Source organism: Microtus oregoni, unplaced genomic scaffold (genome assembly GCF_018167655.1).
Source record: "Microtus oregoni isolate MIOR12 unplaced genomic scaffold, Mior012 000132F_ref0000261, whole genome shotgun sequence".
NCBI classification, from domain to species: Eukaryota; Metazoa; Chordata; class Mammalia; order Rodentia; family Cricetidae; genus Microtus; species Microtus oregoni.
The window spans coordinates 261,112-276,513 of record NW_024544775.1 but is presented as its reverse complement, the minus strand read 5'-3'; the positions used below and the strand labels follow the sequence as shown (position 1 = coordinate 276,513).

Below are 15,402 nucleotides of genomic sequence, written 5' to 3'. Positions count from 1 at the left end.
GTTTTCAACAGACTCTTGGGGACATTGGACAGTGTCGGAAGACATTTTTGACCGTTAGTACGACTGGCATCTAGTAGGTAGAGGCCAGAGACACTGCCAAACATTCTGTGACTAGAACAGCCTCCCAGAAGGTCACCCTGCTTTGGAGGGCTCTACCACTCCTGGAGAGCCACAGGCCTGCACACGGAAGTACAGGCAGCTCAACACTGGATGTCTATTGGGTTCTCTCTGCTTTGGACCATTCCTTCTTTCTGGTAGCCTTTGCGTTTACTGTGTGCTCACCACATTCTCCCCTTCATTTTTACCCCATCTCACTCATAATTACCATCAAAATGTATTATGTTAGTCCTTCACATTTTGGCCTATTTGATCACTTCCAATCCCTCCACAGGACAAGAATGTCCCCTCCCCAGAACCTACAACACATTGAGTGTCTTTCTCTTAAATACCCATTATTTTGTCTTGTAACTATTTCTCTTTCTTGCTCAATTAGAAACTGCCCCCCCCCCCCACCTTAGGGTATTAGTTTTTCAAGTCTCTGTATCCATAGTGTCAGCATGACCAGTGGCTCTTAGATCTCAGCCCCTACTAATTCAGTGTGGAATTAGAAACTGGGGGAGCTGGAGGCAGCAGCAGCCTGCATATGTAGATGCTCTCCATCTGGGTCTGCTGGGAATTCATGTTTGAGTACCAGTGTATAGGGAAGTTGAATTTTGTTTGTAGCTTTGTTCAGTGTTCATAATAGTTACTTACTCACTATTGAATTATGCACCAAAGAACTGAATAAGGATAAAATTAATGCACTCTCTTGACAAAATCATATGAAAAGATTTAGATGTACACACAGAGAAGTTATTTGTTTGAAACTGTCACACATGTATTAATGCATTCAGATTACTTTATCCTCACTCTCCTTTTATTGCTTTCATCCTTATTATCCCCTCATTGCCTGCTCCTCCCCCATTCCAGATTCCTGACTTTTACTTCATGATCCATTTAATTTAACCATAGCCATCTGTGTGACCATTGGTTTGGGACTATCTATTGGGGCCTGTTGGGGTCAGCAGTAGGTATACAACTGAAGTCAGGTACTCTCTCTCTTCCTGAATCACTTAGTAGCAAATAGTTCAGTGAAGAGGCTCGGCCTTGGTGATCCCCTCCTCCATTGGTACCCGACTGTTAGCAGGGCCATTCTTGTTCAGACTTTGCAGAGGAGCCTGTAGATACTGTGAGTTCATGGTTCCAATGGCCGTGCCTTAGCTGTAGGCTATTTTATCGCAGCCCTTCTTCCTTTCCTCCAGCTTTTATCTTCTCTCTGCCTGCTCTCCTGCAGCATCCAGGAGCCTTAGAAGGGGTGTTAGAAATGGCTTGTCTAGGGCTCAGCTCTCAGCTGTCACTTTGTGACCTAGGAGTGTCTGTATTTACTGCCGTTCACTAGAGAGAAGTTTAGAGTAACATTTGTTGGCTTCTGTCTATTGTGTGGGGTGGGTGCTTGGAAAGGGTCCAAGAATGGAGCAAAACAAAGCTGAAACTGGAAACTTGGTCTTTCACCTGACACTGGCTGTCAAGTGGGCTGGATGCCTGGATAGGGTTTTGGATCGGTGGCAAGGCTATTATTCTTTACATTGATTTATTGTTATAGTTACTGACCAAATCCTGAATGTTGCATTAGAAACTCCTAACTATGGAAAAAACTTAACTTCTCTTTGTTAGTGAATTAAGAACAGGGATAGATAGGCTTTATAATTTAATTCATAGGGGGAAATCCCCTACTTCATTTAGTCTGTAGCTCTTGGATAAAGCAAAGAAGTAGCAATATGCTGAGGCATCAGTTTCACAGAACCAGTTAGAAAAGCTATTTCTCCTTACAATTTAGTTTATGTTGTTAAATATGGTGTTATTTGAGATGTATTACTTTATTTTTTCCAATTAAAAATGGTTTTCTCCTAAAAAACATTGTGAATTCAACATAGTATACTTAGGTACTGGATTCATTTAGATGTTGGATGTTTAAAAATAATAGCACCTAAAAGTAGAACCAGCATATAATCTAGTAAGTCTGTTTTGGCGTGCATTGCCAAAAGAAATAAAATCTGTCCGTACTGTGTTTATTGCAATACTGTTTACCAAGCCTATAAAATGGAAATAGGCTGAGTTTTTATTGGATAATCAATGGATAAATAAAATACATAGTAGAATACTATTAAATGGTTGAAAAAAAGATGATCTTTTGTCATTTGAGACCATGTGGACTATGCTAAGCAAAATGGATCAGGCATAGAAAGACAAGTCAGGCATATGTGGAACCAAAGAAAAGTCGGTATCCTGGAAGTTGAGGCTAGAATGGTGGCCACCAGAGCAGGCAGAAGGCAGAGCTGAGGAAGGCTTCCCAGTGGGCAGGAAGTTATGACTAGATAATAGGGGTTCTCATGTGCACAGTAGGGTAACCATAGTTATCAAGGATCTACTGTATGTTTCAAAAAGCTGAAAGGGGTTTCATGTTTTTCTAATCAAGAAAGAGTCAGCTTTAGAGGAGAGGCAGAAGTGTTGCTTCTGATTTGAAAATTCACAGTATGTATAAACCCATAAACACGTAATTTTTTGAGACTATAATATAATCACATTTCTTATCCCTTCTCTTTCCTCCCTTCAAACCTTTTAATTGTGTGTGTGTGTGTGTGTGTGTGTGTGTGTGTGTATTCCTAAACATAAAAATGCAACTTGCTTAGTCTGAATAATTCTGCTCACATATATATTTTCAGTGCTAATCTTTGGATTGGATAGCCAGTTGGAATGCTTACAGCAATTACGAATGAGTAAAAGTCAGGCTAACAGAGTGGCTCATGGGTAGAGGTGCTTAGGGACAGGCCTGACCTGGGTTCAATCCGAGTCCTCAGAATTATATTCCAACCTCACACACATACACATATACTCAGTCAGAAGAAATAACATAAATAAAAATGTGGAGAGGTCACTACTTCCAAAGAATATACACTGCCTTAGAAGACACATACACACACTGGAAATACATAGTATAAATAAGTAAAAACATGGACAGTTGACTCTGCTTCAGAAAAATGTAATTTATAAGACTGCCTCGGAAGAAGCCTGGGTACTTTTCCATGACGGATGTTCTCACGACTTTAAATACGGCTTGTGCAGTTCAGAGAGAGGCAGAACACTCCCCACTGGGCTCAGAATTTCCTACAAAATGCTAATAATAGTAACAAAATTATTATTATTATTATTAATTTAAAAGAACCACCTCCCGTATGTCATCAGTGGAGAATGTCTTTTGGAAATTGTGACTTAACACTCAGAAGAAACAAAGACTTGGGAAGTTTGTGTTTCTTCAATGTCCTGGACAGTTTTCCTCCATGACTCTCCACCCCACAGAAGTGGCGAGGATCTGATTGGGCCAGAAGAAGCATTTGGATGAGGTCTGGCTGTAGTGTGTATGTCCGAAAGCTTAGAGCTCCTGCAGACTGGTTGGGAGGCTTACTGTGTGAGCCAGTTTGTGGTCCTGTGACGTTGTCCCTGGAGGGAAAGCCGCTCTGTCTCTTATGCTGAGTGGTTTGGAGGGAGTAGCACTCATGATCGTAATGCCAGCTTCTGTCACGAAGCTTCCGCTCTGCACCCGGCTCTGGCAGAGGACTGCACATGCGTTATCTCACTTAATCCTCCACGTCTTGTGTGCTGTCTAAAAGCCACTTCTAACCATACCAGAAAGTGGTTCCCAAAGAGTTTCAGGTTTGCGGTACTTTGGAAGAAGAGAAAATATTTCCATTATTTAGAATCGAACTCCCTCGGGCAATGAATATTTCAGTATGATATAAATAGGCCTACTTTCCCCCTATCCTCGAGCTGAAGTTAAGGATATTGACAAAGGTCTTAGCTTTCAGCAGTCCTTGGGAAGCCAGCCAGGGTAGCTGTAGCTGTGGTGCACAGCTGGGGTGGCCAGTCGTCTTCCGGTGCTGCGGCGTCTGAGAACGTTTCCTGCATTCTGACCTCTCAAGTATAGCTTTTCTTCCTCTCCTAAGCTACCTTCCTGTGATGGAGCAGAGGAGGGAGTTCTCTGTGACAGCTGACTTACTTCAGTCAGATGGCGTCTGAGCGTTTTACCAGTGAAGACCATATGATGTTCTGAAAGCAGGAAGAGACAGAATGTAGATCCCACAAGACGGGCAGCTTGGCTCTGACCAAGGCACTGGTAGTTAGCTAGTGTGCTAACTGGATAAACATGGAGGTTTTATTTATATAGCTATCTTTAATTTTTAAAACAGGGTCTCCCTCAGTCTGTAGTCCCCGCTAGGTGGAATTCCCTGTGTAGATGGTGTGATCATTCTGCCTCAGACTCCCAGGATTACAGGCCTGTGCTGCCACACCCAGCTAAATGTGAAGCTTTTTTTTTTTTTTAAATAACTATGTGTCCTAATTTAGAAGTCTTAACAAGAGAATCTCTTAGAAATTAGTATTAAATGTGTTCAGAAGTGTTCTCTGATTTCATGAAAGTATGTGATTGAAGGAGCTCACAGCTTAAAGGGGCTGGAGAAGAAAGATGGATATGTGTATGTACTTGCATGTGAGGAGAGGGGGCGTCAGGCTTAATGGTAATAGGAAATTAGGTAGGTTTTTACACATTTTCATCTATTTCTATTTTAGGTTTTCTCCCCACAATTATTAAGGCATAGTTGGTGTCTTAGGGTCTCTGTTGCTGACCATGACCAAAGCAACTTGGGGAGGGAAGGGTTTGTTCGGCGGTTTATACTTGCCCATCACACTTCATTGTCAAAGAAAATTAAGACAGAAGATCAAGCAGGGCAGGAACCTGGAGGCAGGAACTGATGTAGAGGCTGTGGAGGAATGTTTCTTACTCTCTTGCTCCTCTTGGCTTGCTCAGTCAGCTTTCTTAGGGAACCCAGATTAGCCCAGGGATGGCATCACCCACCATAGGCTGGGCCCTCATGCATCAATCTTAAAAAAAATGCACCACAGGCTTGCCTACCAGCAGATCTTATGGAGGTATTTTCTCAATTGAGACTTCCCCCTTGTTTCAATTTGACAAGGAACTAGCCAACACGGTTGGCAAAAGAAAGTAGCGTGTATTCAGTGTTTAGTGTTTGGTGTGTTGACTTGACATGCGTGCACATAGTGAAATGACTGACATAATTAAGTTAATGACCTTTCATCACCTCACAGCTGCCATCTGAGGGTTCCTTTCAAAATCTATTTCACATGTGCAGTGTGGCATTGCTGCCTATAGCCACTGTGTGCAGTACAGGTCCTTGGCAACCTTTAGTCTTTAACTGCAGATTGTCAGCGTCGATAGCTGCAAATTGAAGGGCATTGTCTAGACAGCAGAGGATCCTTTGCCCGTAGAGAATTTCCAAGCAGCAATCCTGTAAATGCTGGTTGTTATCACTTTGCAGGAACAAAAATCTAAACAACATTAGAGGTAAAATACACCTCTTCTCAGGGTGGACACTTGCTACCCCACATGCAAATGCATTTTTGTTGGATTGTAGTGTCTTCCAGAAGCAGAGATGGTACAGACCTCTGTCCATCATGATGATCTCAGAAATCTAATAGTTCTTCCCCCTCCCCTTTCCTTCTTTCTTTTGTGTGTGCCTTTAGGAAAGGAAACGGTTACTGTTCTTCCAGGAGCCTCTTTCTTCTCCAGCGATGAGTCATTCGCGATGATTAGAGGGTATGTAATAGTGTAGCCCCTCTCTGTAGTCACATGGTGTAGAGTGGGTTGAGTCATCCCCTGAGCAAGCCTCTGTGGCGCAGTCCCCTTTCCCACCGTCCCATTAAGTGATCACGGTTTGTTCAGCTGCAGAAAGCTGTGAAATTATTCCCACTGAGGGTTGGGCATGGAAATACCCACCCCACTACTTTGAAAAGACCCCCTACATGGAGTCTGCCTCTTTGTGCCAGCTTGACTGGAATAACATTATAAGGTATTCCCAACATTTCCTTCAAACTGTGGGCTCACTTTCCAGCTACAGTTTGTCTTCAAAATAAGTCACATTCTCCCTCACTGGAGGAAACGAACTTCACTGTGCACACCTGTGTTTAGTTTGTGTTTGGAGACAATATAAGCTATAATTTTTAAAAAAGAACTCTTAATGGTACTTCTTTGCACCAGCTTGGCGCTGATCTATTTAGAAATCAATTGCAGGGAGTGGGAAAATAGATGCATTTTGGAGTTTAAGATTATTTTAATTGCTGATGCTTTCAAGCAAAGGGGACATAAAGCATGTGAGGTTTGCTTTATACTTCTTTCTTTCTTTCCCAGGGGACATGTCAATCTCACAATGTTAGGAGCCATGCAGGTTTCTAAATACGGTGACCTGGCCAACTGGATGATACCTGTAAGTAGACATTTTTCCTTCTTCTGAATTATATTGTCTTAGAATGCTTTTGAAACACTAAGAAAACCCCTCAAATTGCTATGAAAGTACAATATAATTATTAGAAATGAATAAATATATTCTCTTCTTGGTAGAATTGATTTAAAAAAAACCTTTATTTTATATGCATTGGTATGAAGGTGTCAGATCTCCTGGAACTGGAGTTACAGACAGCAGCGAACTGCCATGCGGGTGCTGGGAATTGAACCTTGGTCCTCTGGAAGAGCAACCAGTGCTCTTAACCACCGAGCCATCTCTACAGCCCCTGATTTTCTTTTCTTTTTTTCTTTTTTTTTTTTGTTTGTTTTTTGAGACAGGGTTTCTCTGTGGTTTTGGAGCCTGTCCTGGAACTAGCACTTGTAGACCAGGCTGGTCTCGAACTCACAGAGATCCGCCTGCCTCTGCCTCCCGAGTGCTGGGATTAAAGGTGTGCGCCACTACCGCCCGGCCCCTGATTTCTTTTTTAAGATACAATTTTACTCTTAGCCCAGGCTGTCTCTGAATCCATAGCATGGCTCTAGCCTCGTAAGTGCTGGGACTATGGATATGAACTGCCATACTTAGCCCAAATTTAGTTTAGCAGCCCTAAGAAGTGCTCAGTGTTTTCTATGTCTTTGGGACTAGTGACCAGAAATGTCATGGAAGGCTTTTTCCTTAGAGAAACAAGAGTTAGAAGATTGAGAAACTAGGTTGGTTATAATCTCATGAATATAAGAACTGACAAACACCTATTACAAATAAGATTTATAACTAGAAAGAACAAGGAACAATTTTGTTGATTATATGTTAATTCTATTTTTCTTATGTACAGTGATTAAAAAGCCTTTCTTGATTAGGTGTGTGACTCCTTAATCATGTTGTCTTCTGTTAGGGAATTCAAAGTCTGTGGATTCAAAGTCTGTGGTAGTTAAATAGGCTTATAAAGGCAGCTGGTTGGTTTTCATTTAATGATGCAAACTTTCAAGAGGAAATCTCAGGATTAGTTTTGGAAAAAGGCTTACAGGATTTCTTTCCTTTGGTTTTGGCCATGATAAGGCTGTTACTGTGAGATTGATTACGTTAGGGGACAGCAGTGGACATATCCCTCTGGGTATAAGCTCACCGTGGCTGCTTGCTCGGCTGTGTGTGTGTGTGTGTGTGTATGTGTGTGTAAGGTAAGGATGTGTATTTCTGTGTTTCTCTGTAGTACCAGCTAAAAGGTGTCCTGTTAAGTAACTAACATTGGTGTTCTATGATAGTTTATTTTGATATCTCTTAGTTGTATTTCAAAGAAAAATTTGAACATGGTGAATTTACATAATTGAAAGCTCTGGTAGAAATTATGGTTGGTGTTAGGTTAGCCTTGTTGAGCTACCGCTACCCCCAACACTAAAGTTTAATAATAATTAAAGCTCTGGTTTTCCAATTTAATGCATCATCTCAAAGGTTAAGAAATATTGAGGCTTGGGCTGGAGAGATGGCTTCATGGTTAAGAGCACTTGCTGCTCTTCCAAAGGACCTAGGTTTGGTTTCTAGCACCTATAGTTTTTACTACAGGGGATCTGACACCCTCTTCTGGCCTCCATGGTCCATGCACACATGTGGCATACACGAACACAGACATGCACATAAGTAAGAATAAAAATAATCTTCAAAGAATTGAGGTTAATTTTGCCTCCAGCCAATCTTTTAAATTTAATTTATTGGTGACATAGCCCTGGAACGGGGGTGGCTTAAAGCAACCTGAGTGATTCTAGTGTTGGAAATTTGGAAATAAGCACATTAAATAATTATCACCATTTGTCATTAAAATGTAGGGGAAAATACTGTGGGTCCACCTGTAGTAAGAATTCTTAGCAGATTTGGGGTTATAGCGTTTTTCGATTGTGAAAAGATCAGTTATTTTAAGTCAGGTGTAGGGATAGTGATGGCAGCTTTTGGAGGCCCAGAAGTAATCATGGAGGATGTCCTGTCTACCATCCAGTGATTCGCATCGACAAGTAACGGTATGTATTCATGTAGGAAATCAGAATGTGTGTCTACCTTGACATTTTATGAAAAGGCAATGTGGGGTAGGAGAAGGCACTTACAAAAGCAAGTGTTGGGTTTTATACTGACAATATCAATAGTCGAGATATGACCCTGAGCATACCACTTAAGATTTTTGCATTAAAGCATTTTCATTTTGATCCAAAAAAATTGGAAGTTTGAGACTAGAGTCTGGTTCTCCTGATTTAGTAGTTAAGGACAAAAAAAAAACCCATAAAAACAAACAAACAACAACAAAAAACCTGTGGAGAGATAGATCCTAGTTGTCACATTGGAGCAGTGTAACTTGATCGGTTTTCTGCCTTTGTTCTTCTGTAAAATAGGAATGACGTAATGGTAGCTGCTTTCTAGGCCTATCTAAAGGAAAAAGAAATACTGGGTAAATTTCACAGAGCTTGACTCAGGACATGAAAGCAAATGGGCTCTTATTCTGACAGGCTAAGGAAACGATCCTAGCAGAGAAGTTGGAGTCCTGAGAGGGAAGGAGTAACAGCCTCTGTTCCAGGAAGGAGGAGCAGTGAGCCTTGCTGTTCCTTTGCTTATCCACACTGCAGCCTGAAAGGTTGGAAGTTGGTATAGCTCTTCTGGGTGGAGCCTGTTGAGCAGGAGCTTGCCTTAGGAGGGCTTGGGCATCTGTAAACAGAGTTCAGACATGTGTGATCTGTTTTTGTTTCCGTTATCCTTTATACTTTAGCATGCAATGGGACTAGAGGGCTTTTTGTTTTTTTTGTTTTTGTTTCTTTTCTTTTACTGCAAGCTATACATGATAGATTCCCATTTTAAAGAACTTGCCAATGTGGGCCATATTGTTGTCTCCCTAAACTTGCTGTGAGTGATTAAAACATCAGTGTGCATTGCTTCATACTTTTCTTCATATAGATTTGGAGCTCATGAGTTCCAAAAGAGAGGACCTGTTGGGATGTTGATGGGGAACTCTGGATCATCATGAAATGACATGTGGTGATCTGAGAAACTGAGCGTGGAAAGTGTTCCTTGGTCTGGTTCCACATGTTTGGTAATGGAAGGCGGCAGCAGCATCTGTGGTTGTTGACTTTTGTGTTTTGTGTTTTTGTTTTGGAAGCTGACAACCACTCCTTGACTTCTTCGCATGCGATGCACAGTGCATGTTGTTTTCTTCTGTGACATGGTAGTAAAGACCAAAGCGTTTAGTTTGGAAATCAGTCTGAGCTTCAGATCTATCCCTTACAAATGATACAAGCTGGAACACATGTTTTCATTATGAGTAAGTGATAGCGAGTCTAGAAAGCATGAATGCTCTCCATGAATGAGGCTCTTATTTCCATCTTCATTAATGCTGTGCCACATGGTATTAAAGAGCGATGTGCCTACAACAGAACTGATTGAACAAGATATCGCCGCGGGAACCAGTAGAACCTGCTTAACCTAGGTTTATATTCAAGGGCCAAGCTTGAAATGCTTTTAGATGCACTTCTTGCTTTTGTTGGTCTTAGAGTAGATGTATTCTGCCCTTTCTGTGTACTTTCAGTAAGCAATCTCTTTCTGCTTGTCTCAAACATTTATGCTGATTTATACAGTTTAGATATGTTTTTATTACAAAATATGACAGTCAAGAAGCTGGAAAGTTGAGCTTTATTACATCATTTTTCATTGGCTTTATCTTTCCACTAAGTGCAATAATCTTTCATTGGCTATATAAGTCTTGAGCTCTCAGTACCAAGGCGTCCACATCAATCATAACTGTGTCAGAATATAATAAATGCTGAGGCCGTAAGACAAGAAGATGGTGTGGATGCTATTTGTCTCATCCTTTAATACCTTCTTAGTATTCAGCGCTGCTCGCGTGCACACAGATTTTTAACACTTCTGCTCTGAGTCGCTGAAAACGGAAACGTTGACAACAATAGCTCACTCCTTCCTAGTCCCTGACCAGCATAGTGATGGTGAAACCCCAGATGAGCTAAGAAAACATGGAAAGATGTGCAGCTGATGGAATCTACACTTGGGTCTGCTCTGGTGCCTTCCTAATGGTTATTTTTGGAAAACAGCTGGCGTAGATTATTGACTTATGAAGGGACACAGATGTGGATGATCATCTAGGAGAGCTGTTGTTGAAAGCATAAAATAGCTACCCACAGAGCAGGGCTGCCTAGCGTGAGTGGTACTGGAGACAGGCCCTGTGGTGCCCGTGGAAATACAAACGAATTAAGGAAGAGGAAAAATGGGCATTTTGATATAGTTTTCCCCTCCTGTTTTTCAGTCTTTGTGCATTTGAGAAGCATAGGCCTAAATTCACTTTGAACACACACATATATATATATATATATATATATATATATATATATATATGCACTCTCTGTGCCAATTAGCAACTTGATGTTTGCAAAACGTACAAGAGCACACACAACATAGTGTGTGATTGTAGTGGCGCAGGCTGATGGTGGATTTCTTCCTTGATCATCCTCTACTTTCTGAGGCAGGGTTTCTTGCTGAAATTAGAGGCTGCTGTTCCTACTGGTCTAGCTAGCCAGTATGCCTTGGGTATTCCATCTCTGTCTCACCAGGGCTGGGATTAGAGACAGGCCACCACCCTTTGAACTCTGATCCTGACATTTGTATGATCAGTACTTTATCCATCAAGTCATCACGCCAGACCTTTAAGTTACGTACTATAGCTCTTTACTTGGAGACTATGCTTGCTTATATGAACATTATTTTATCTGCGTGTGTCTGGAAAATAGTATGTTGAAAAAAATGTTTCTTACCTACATTCAATGTGATTTGGGTTAAAGCCCTTCTAGAAGTACTTTTAAGAATTTGATCAAGTACTTTGTGTCTTTTCTGGTGTGAGAGGGCAAACTCCTTGCATGGAGGGAATTCTGTTCCTCTGCCTCCCTCCATCTCTCTCTCTCACGTTCACTCACTTCCCCCTTCTTTTTATGTAGAGAAACTGAGCGATGGATGTGATGTTTGCAATAATATGTTTGGCTAATGATGCATTCCCATGACTGCAGCAGCCCCTTATCGTTAAACAGCCCACTTAAAAGGAGAAGGAACATTAGAAATGATAGATGAGACCTCCTTAGGCACCCATTATTAGTAATATGACAGCTAATAGTGCTGCTGAGAAGACTTAGCAGGGAAGGGAACCACGGGGTTGATGGCAGTGCGACCCTGCAGCTGCAGGCTAATCATTGCCGAACACTAAATTTTATTAAATCACTGAATTTGACATTTCCACTTGGCAAAATTGTCACTTTTTGACTTTATTCTTTTGGCTTAGAGATCATCTTGATCAACACTTTAAGTTTAGATGAAGTGGTATTTATACACGGAGACACATAGCTATAAAATATCCGTATTTCTTCCAGATTTTTTTTTTCACGTAGGGATTTGTTTATAGAGCACAATTCTCTAATCCCACCTGCCAATAAGGAATTAAGAAATTCATTCTTTAATGTGCAGTTACAGAACAACAGAATAACATAAATGTAGAGCCATGAAGTGGCTGAACCCATGTTTGAAAACTAGTTCTTACCTATTCGATTACTTGAGCTCATTCTGGTGCTGATGCACTTAGCATTATGGGAGGAAGGACTCAGTGTGTCTTCCGTATACACAGAACCCACGGCTTTTAAGTATATTGGGAAGCATCTCTCTATATCTGAAGTTACTTAACCTTTCTAGACCGCACTCTTTATTTCTAACGTGTGATGGAGAAAATAGCATCCCAAAAAACAGAAGAAAAAGTGCACAAAAAGTGAAGTCCGTTTTACGTTGGACAACTCCTTTTGGGCATGGAGCCTGCCCTGAGTGTGATTGATATACCCAGTATTCCTCCATTGGCAAAAACTGGTTTTCCCTTTCCCAGCAGCTTATCAACTGTAAATAGCTTCTAGGTTAGCAGTAGAACTTTGTGCTCATTTCCTCTACTCTGTGAGAACCCACAAGAGTTTATTTACCAATTCATTAAGAGATGCAATGAAAAGACAAACTCACGAATACAGAAACAAGCAGACACTTCTGCTGATCCAGCTAGCTGCCTTCCTCCAGTGGTTCTACCCAAGGGTCAAGAGCACCAACCATATGCTGCTTCTTCACCACTTGCTCCAGCTCCGACCACACCAAGAGAGCAAGCATGTGAAGCCTTTCTCAGTTTTATCTGGTCATGTACTCAGGGGAAACCACACCTATAGGACGGGTCACTCTGAGATGTCATTGGCTAATTGGATGCAGCTCCTGCAGCCTGCAGATCTTGTGGATGCTGTCATAGTCTCTTTGAGTTCATATGTGTACCAGTTCTCTTGTGCCTGGAAGATGTTGTTTCTTTGATCTCATCTACTACACCCAGCACCTTCAATTTCTCTACATCCTCTTCTGTGCAGTTACCTGAGCCTCGAGGAGAGGAGTTTGGTAAAGACGTTCTATTTAGGACTGAGTGCTCCAAAGTTTCTCACTCCATAGTGTTTATTGTGGGTCTCTGTGTACTACTCTCTAATATAGGAATAAGCTTTGGTGGTGATGGTTGAGTGCTGCTCTGATTTTTAGGTATGTATTAGGAGCTCTGTTCCTTTAGCAGAATAATAGTAATAGGTTTTCCTTAAGGGCCCATGACCTAACTAATCTCAGGCTCCTGGCCACTTTTCAGGGCCATATGTGGATTCGATCACATGGTGTAGGCCTTACATCCCATCTAAAAGTGGCTGGTTACTTCCCTAACATCTGTACCACTATTGCTCTGGTATATCTTTCAGACAGGTTGATGTTGTAGGTTACAGGGTTTGTAGCTGGGTGATGTTCATGATTACCTTTCTCATCCAGTAGTTTTGATTTGCATTTCTGTGATGGCTAAGCATGTTGAACATTTTAAAAAGTATTTCTCAGGTATTTGTGTTTCATTTTTTGAGACCTCTTGGTTTAGTTCTAAACCCAAGTTTTAATTGGGTTATTTCTTTTCTTGATTTTTCAGGATTTTTCTTTTAGTTTATGTATTCTAGTTACTAACCATTTATCAGATATATAACTGAAAAATTTTTTCCATTCTACAGGCTGATAGTTTGCTCAAAGAATGCTAGTGTCCTTTGCTGTATAGAGGCCTTTTTAGCTTCATGAAGTCCCATTTATTAATTGTTAGTCTTATCAGTGTTTTGTTTAGAAAGTCCTTCCCCGTGTCAGATTTCAAACCTAGTCCCCATTTTCTTTTCTGTTAGGTTTAGTGTGGCTAGTCTTACATTGAGGTTATCTATTTGAAGCTGACTTTTGTACAGTGTGATCAATTCTTCTATGTGTACTTATCCAGTTTGACCAGCACCATATGTTGAAAATGCTATCTTTTCTCCAAAGTGTACTTTTGACTTTGTCAAACATTAAGTGTCCATAACTGTGTGGGCATATATCTAGGTCTTCAGTTTGATTCCATTGATCAGCATGTCTGTTTTTTATGTTAATACCATGTTATTTTTATTACTATGTCTATGTAATACAACTAAAATCTGGGATGGCGATACCTCTAGCAGGTACTTTATTATTCAGGATTTTCTAAGCTGTTCTTTTTTGTTTTTTTTGTGTGTGTGTTTTTCTTTGTGAAGTTAATTATTGATTTTTTTAATTTTGTGCATTGAGTCTGTAGATTCTTTTTGGTAGGATAAATGTTTTCACAAAATTAATCCTACCAGTCTCTACCCTCAGGTGTCTTAGTCAGTTTATTTTTCCTCTGTCTTAAAGTTTTTGTTATACAAGTTTTCCATTTGCTTGGTTAGAATTATTCCAGAACATACATATGTATATGTATGAAACTTTTGTGCCTGTTTCCCTGACTTCTTTGTCAATCCTTTTGTCAGTTGTATATAGGTAATTTTTGTGTGTGTGTTAATTTTGTACCCTTCTACTTTGCTGAAAGTGTTTATTAGCTGTTTGTGGGCATTTTTAGAGAGTTTCATATATAAAATCATATAATCTGCCAATAAGAACACTATGCCTTTTCTCTTCTGTTTGTATCTCCTTGTTCTCCTTCAGTTGTCTTATTGGTCTAGCTAAGATTTCAAGGATGTGGAGAGAGTGGACATCCTTTTCTTGTTCCTAACTTTAAAAGTAAATACCTTTCATAAGATTTTAAAAGTTTATGTCTAGTCCTCTTGCTTGAGAATTTAAAAATTGCAGGCAAATGAGTTTTATCCTGCATTTTAATCTTCTGATCATGCCGTTTCACCATTGATTTGATAATATAATTTAAGTTGATCGATGTTAAATTATTTTTACTCTTTCAATAGTCAAATTTTCAAGATAGATAAGGTACTTTTATGTTTGATGACCTTATATTTTAATACCTTGTGGAATATTTTTGTTAAAGCATATTTCAGAAATCATCCACTTCTTTTGGATTTTTCAGTTTTATAACAGTGCATGGTATTCTTGTATAATTTAGTTTTCTCAAAAACAATTGTATTTGTTATTTATTCTCATTTAGTTTTTCACTGTATGTCTTCTAATTAAATTTGTAAAATTGTTTTTATACTTATCATTATACTCTGATTTTTCTTCAGAGTGTGTAAATCTTCTGCCTTTTTCAACTAGGAAACATCTGACTTGGTAATTTTGTTCTTTCCTTTGGTTAATTCCCTTTCCTTCTGTGGCACTAGCTCTAGATTTGAAAGCTGAATGTTTTCTTTATCTACCGTGCTTTTAATTATAAATTATAAGTTCATTTCAGTTTCCCCTGCTTTCCTGAGCGTGACTAATTATTTTCCATAAGCCTTGATGTACATTTCCCAGTTTTGTTACTTTCTGGATGATTTTTAATGGGCTTTGCTTTCTTTTAGAAAAGCTTTCTTCCTAATTTTAAATGTTTGGGGACTTCTTCCTCTTATCATTTTTGGAATTTATTAGATGTCCTTGGCGGTCAAGTTCATGATTGATTTTGCATGAAAATTAGATGAACTCATATGTGACTTAGCCTGATGTTTTCTGTGCTCAGATTCCTCAT

At 40.0% G+C, this 15,402-nt stretch overlaps 1 protein-coding gene across 1 annotated transcript in view; it reads left to right on the top strand.

Annotated features, from left to right (window-relative positions):
• Positions 1 to 15,402, top strand: part of LOC121444552 (succinyl-CoA:3-ketoacid coenzyme A transferase 1, mitochondrial) — a 118,060-nt gene that overhangs the window by 64,767 nt on the left and 37,891 nt on the right. The window contains exons 12-13 of the mRNA XM_041646379.1: positions 5,635 to 5,707; positions 6,299 to 6,374. Coding sequence (XP_041502313.1) covers positions 5,635 to 5,707; positions 6,299 to 6,374 — 149 coding nt within the window. The remainder of the gene's footprint in view (positions 1 to 5,634; positions 5,708 to 6,298; positions 6,375 to 15,402) is intronic.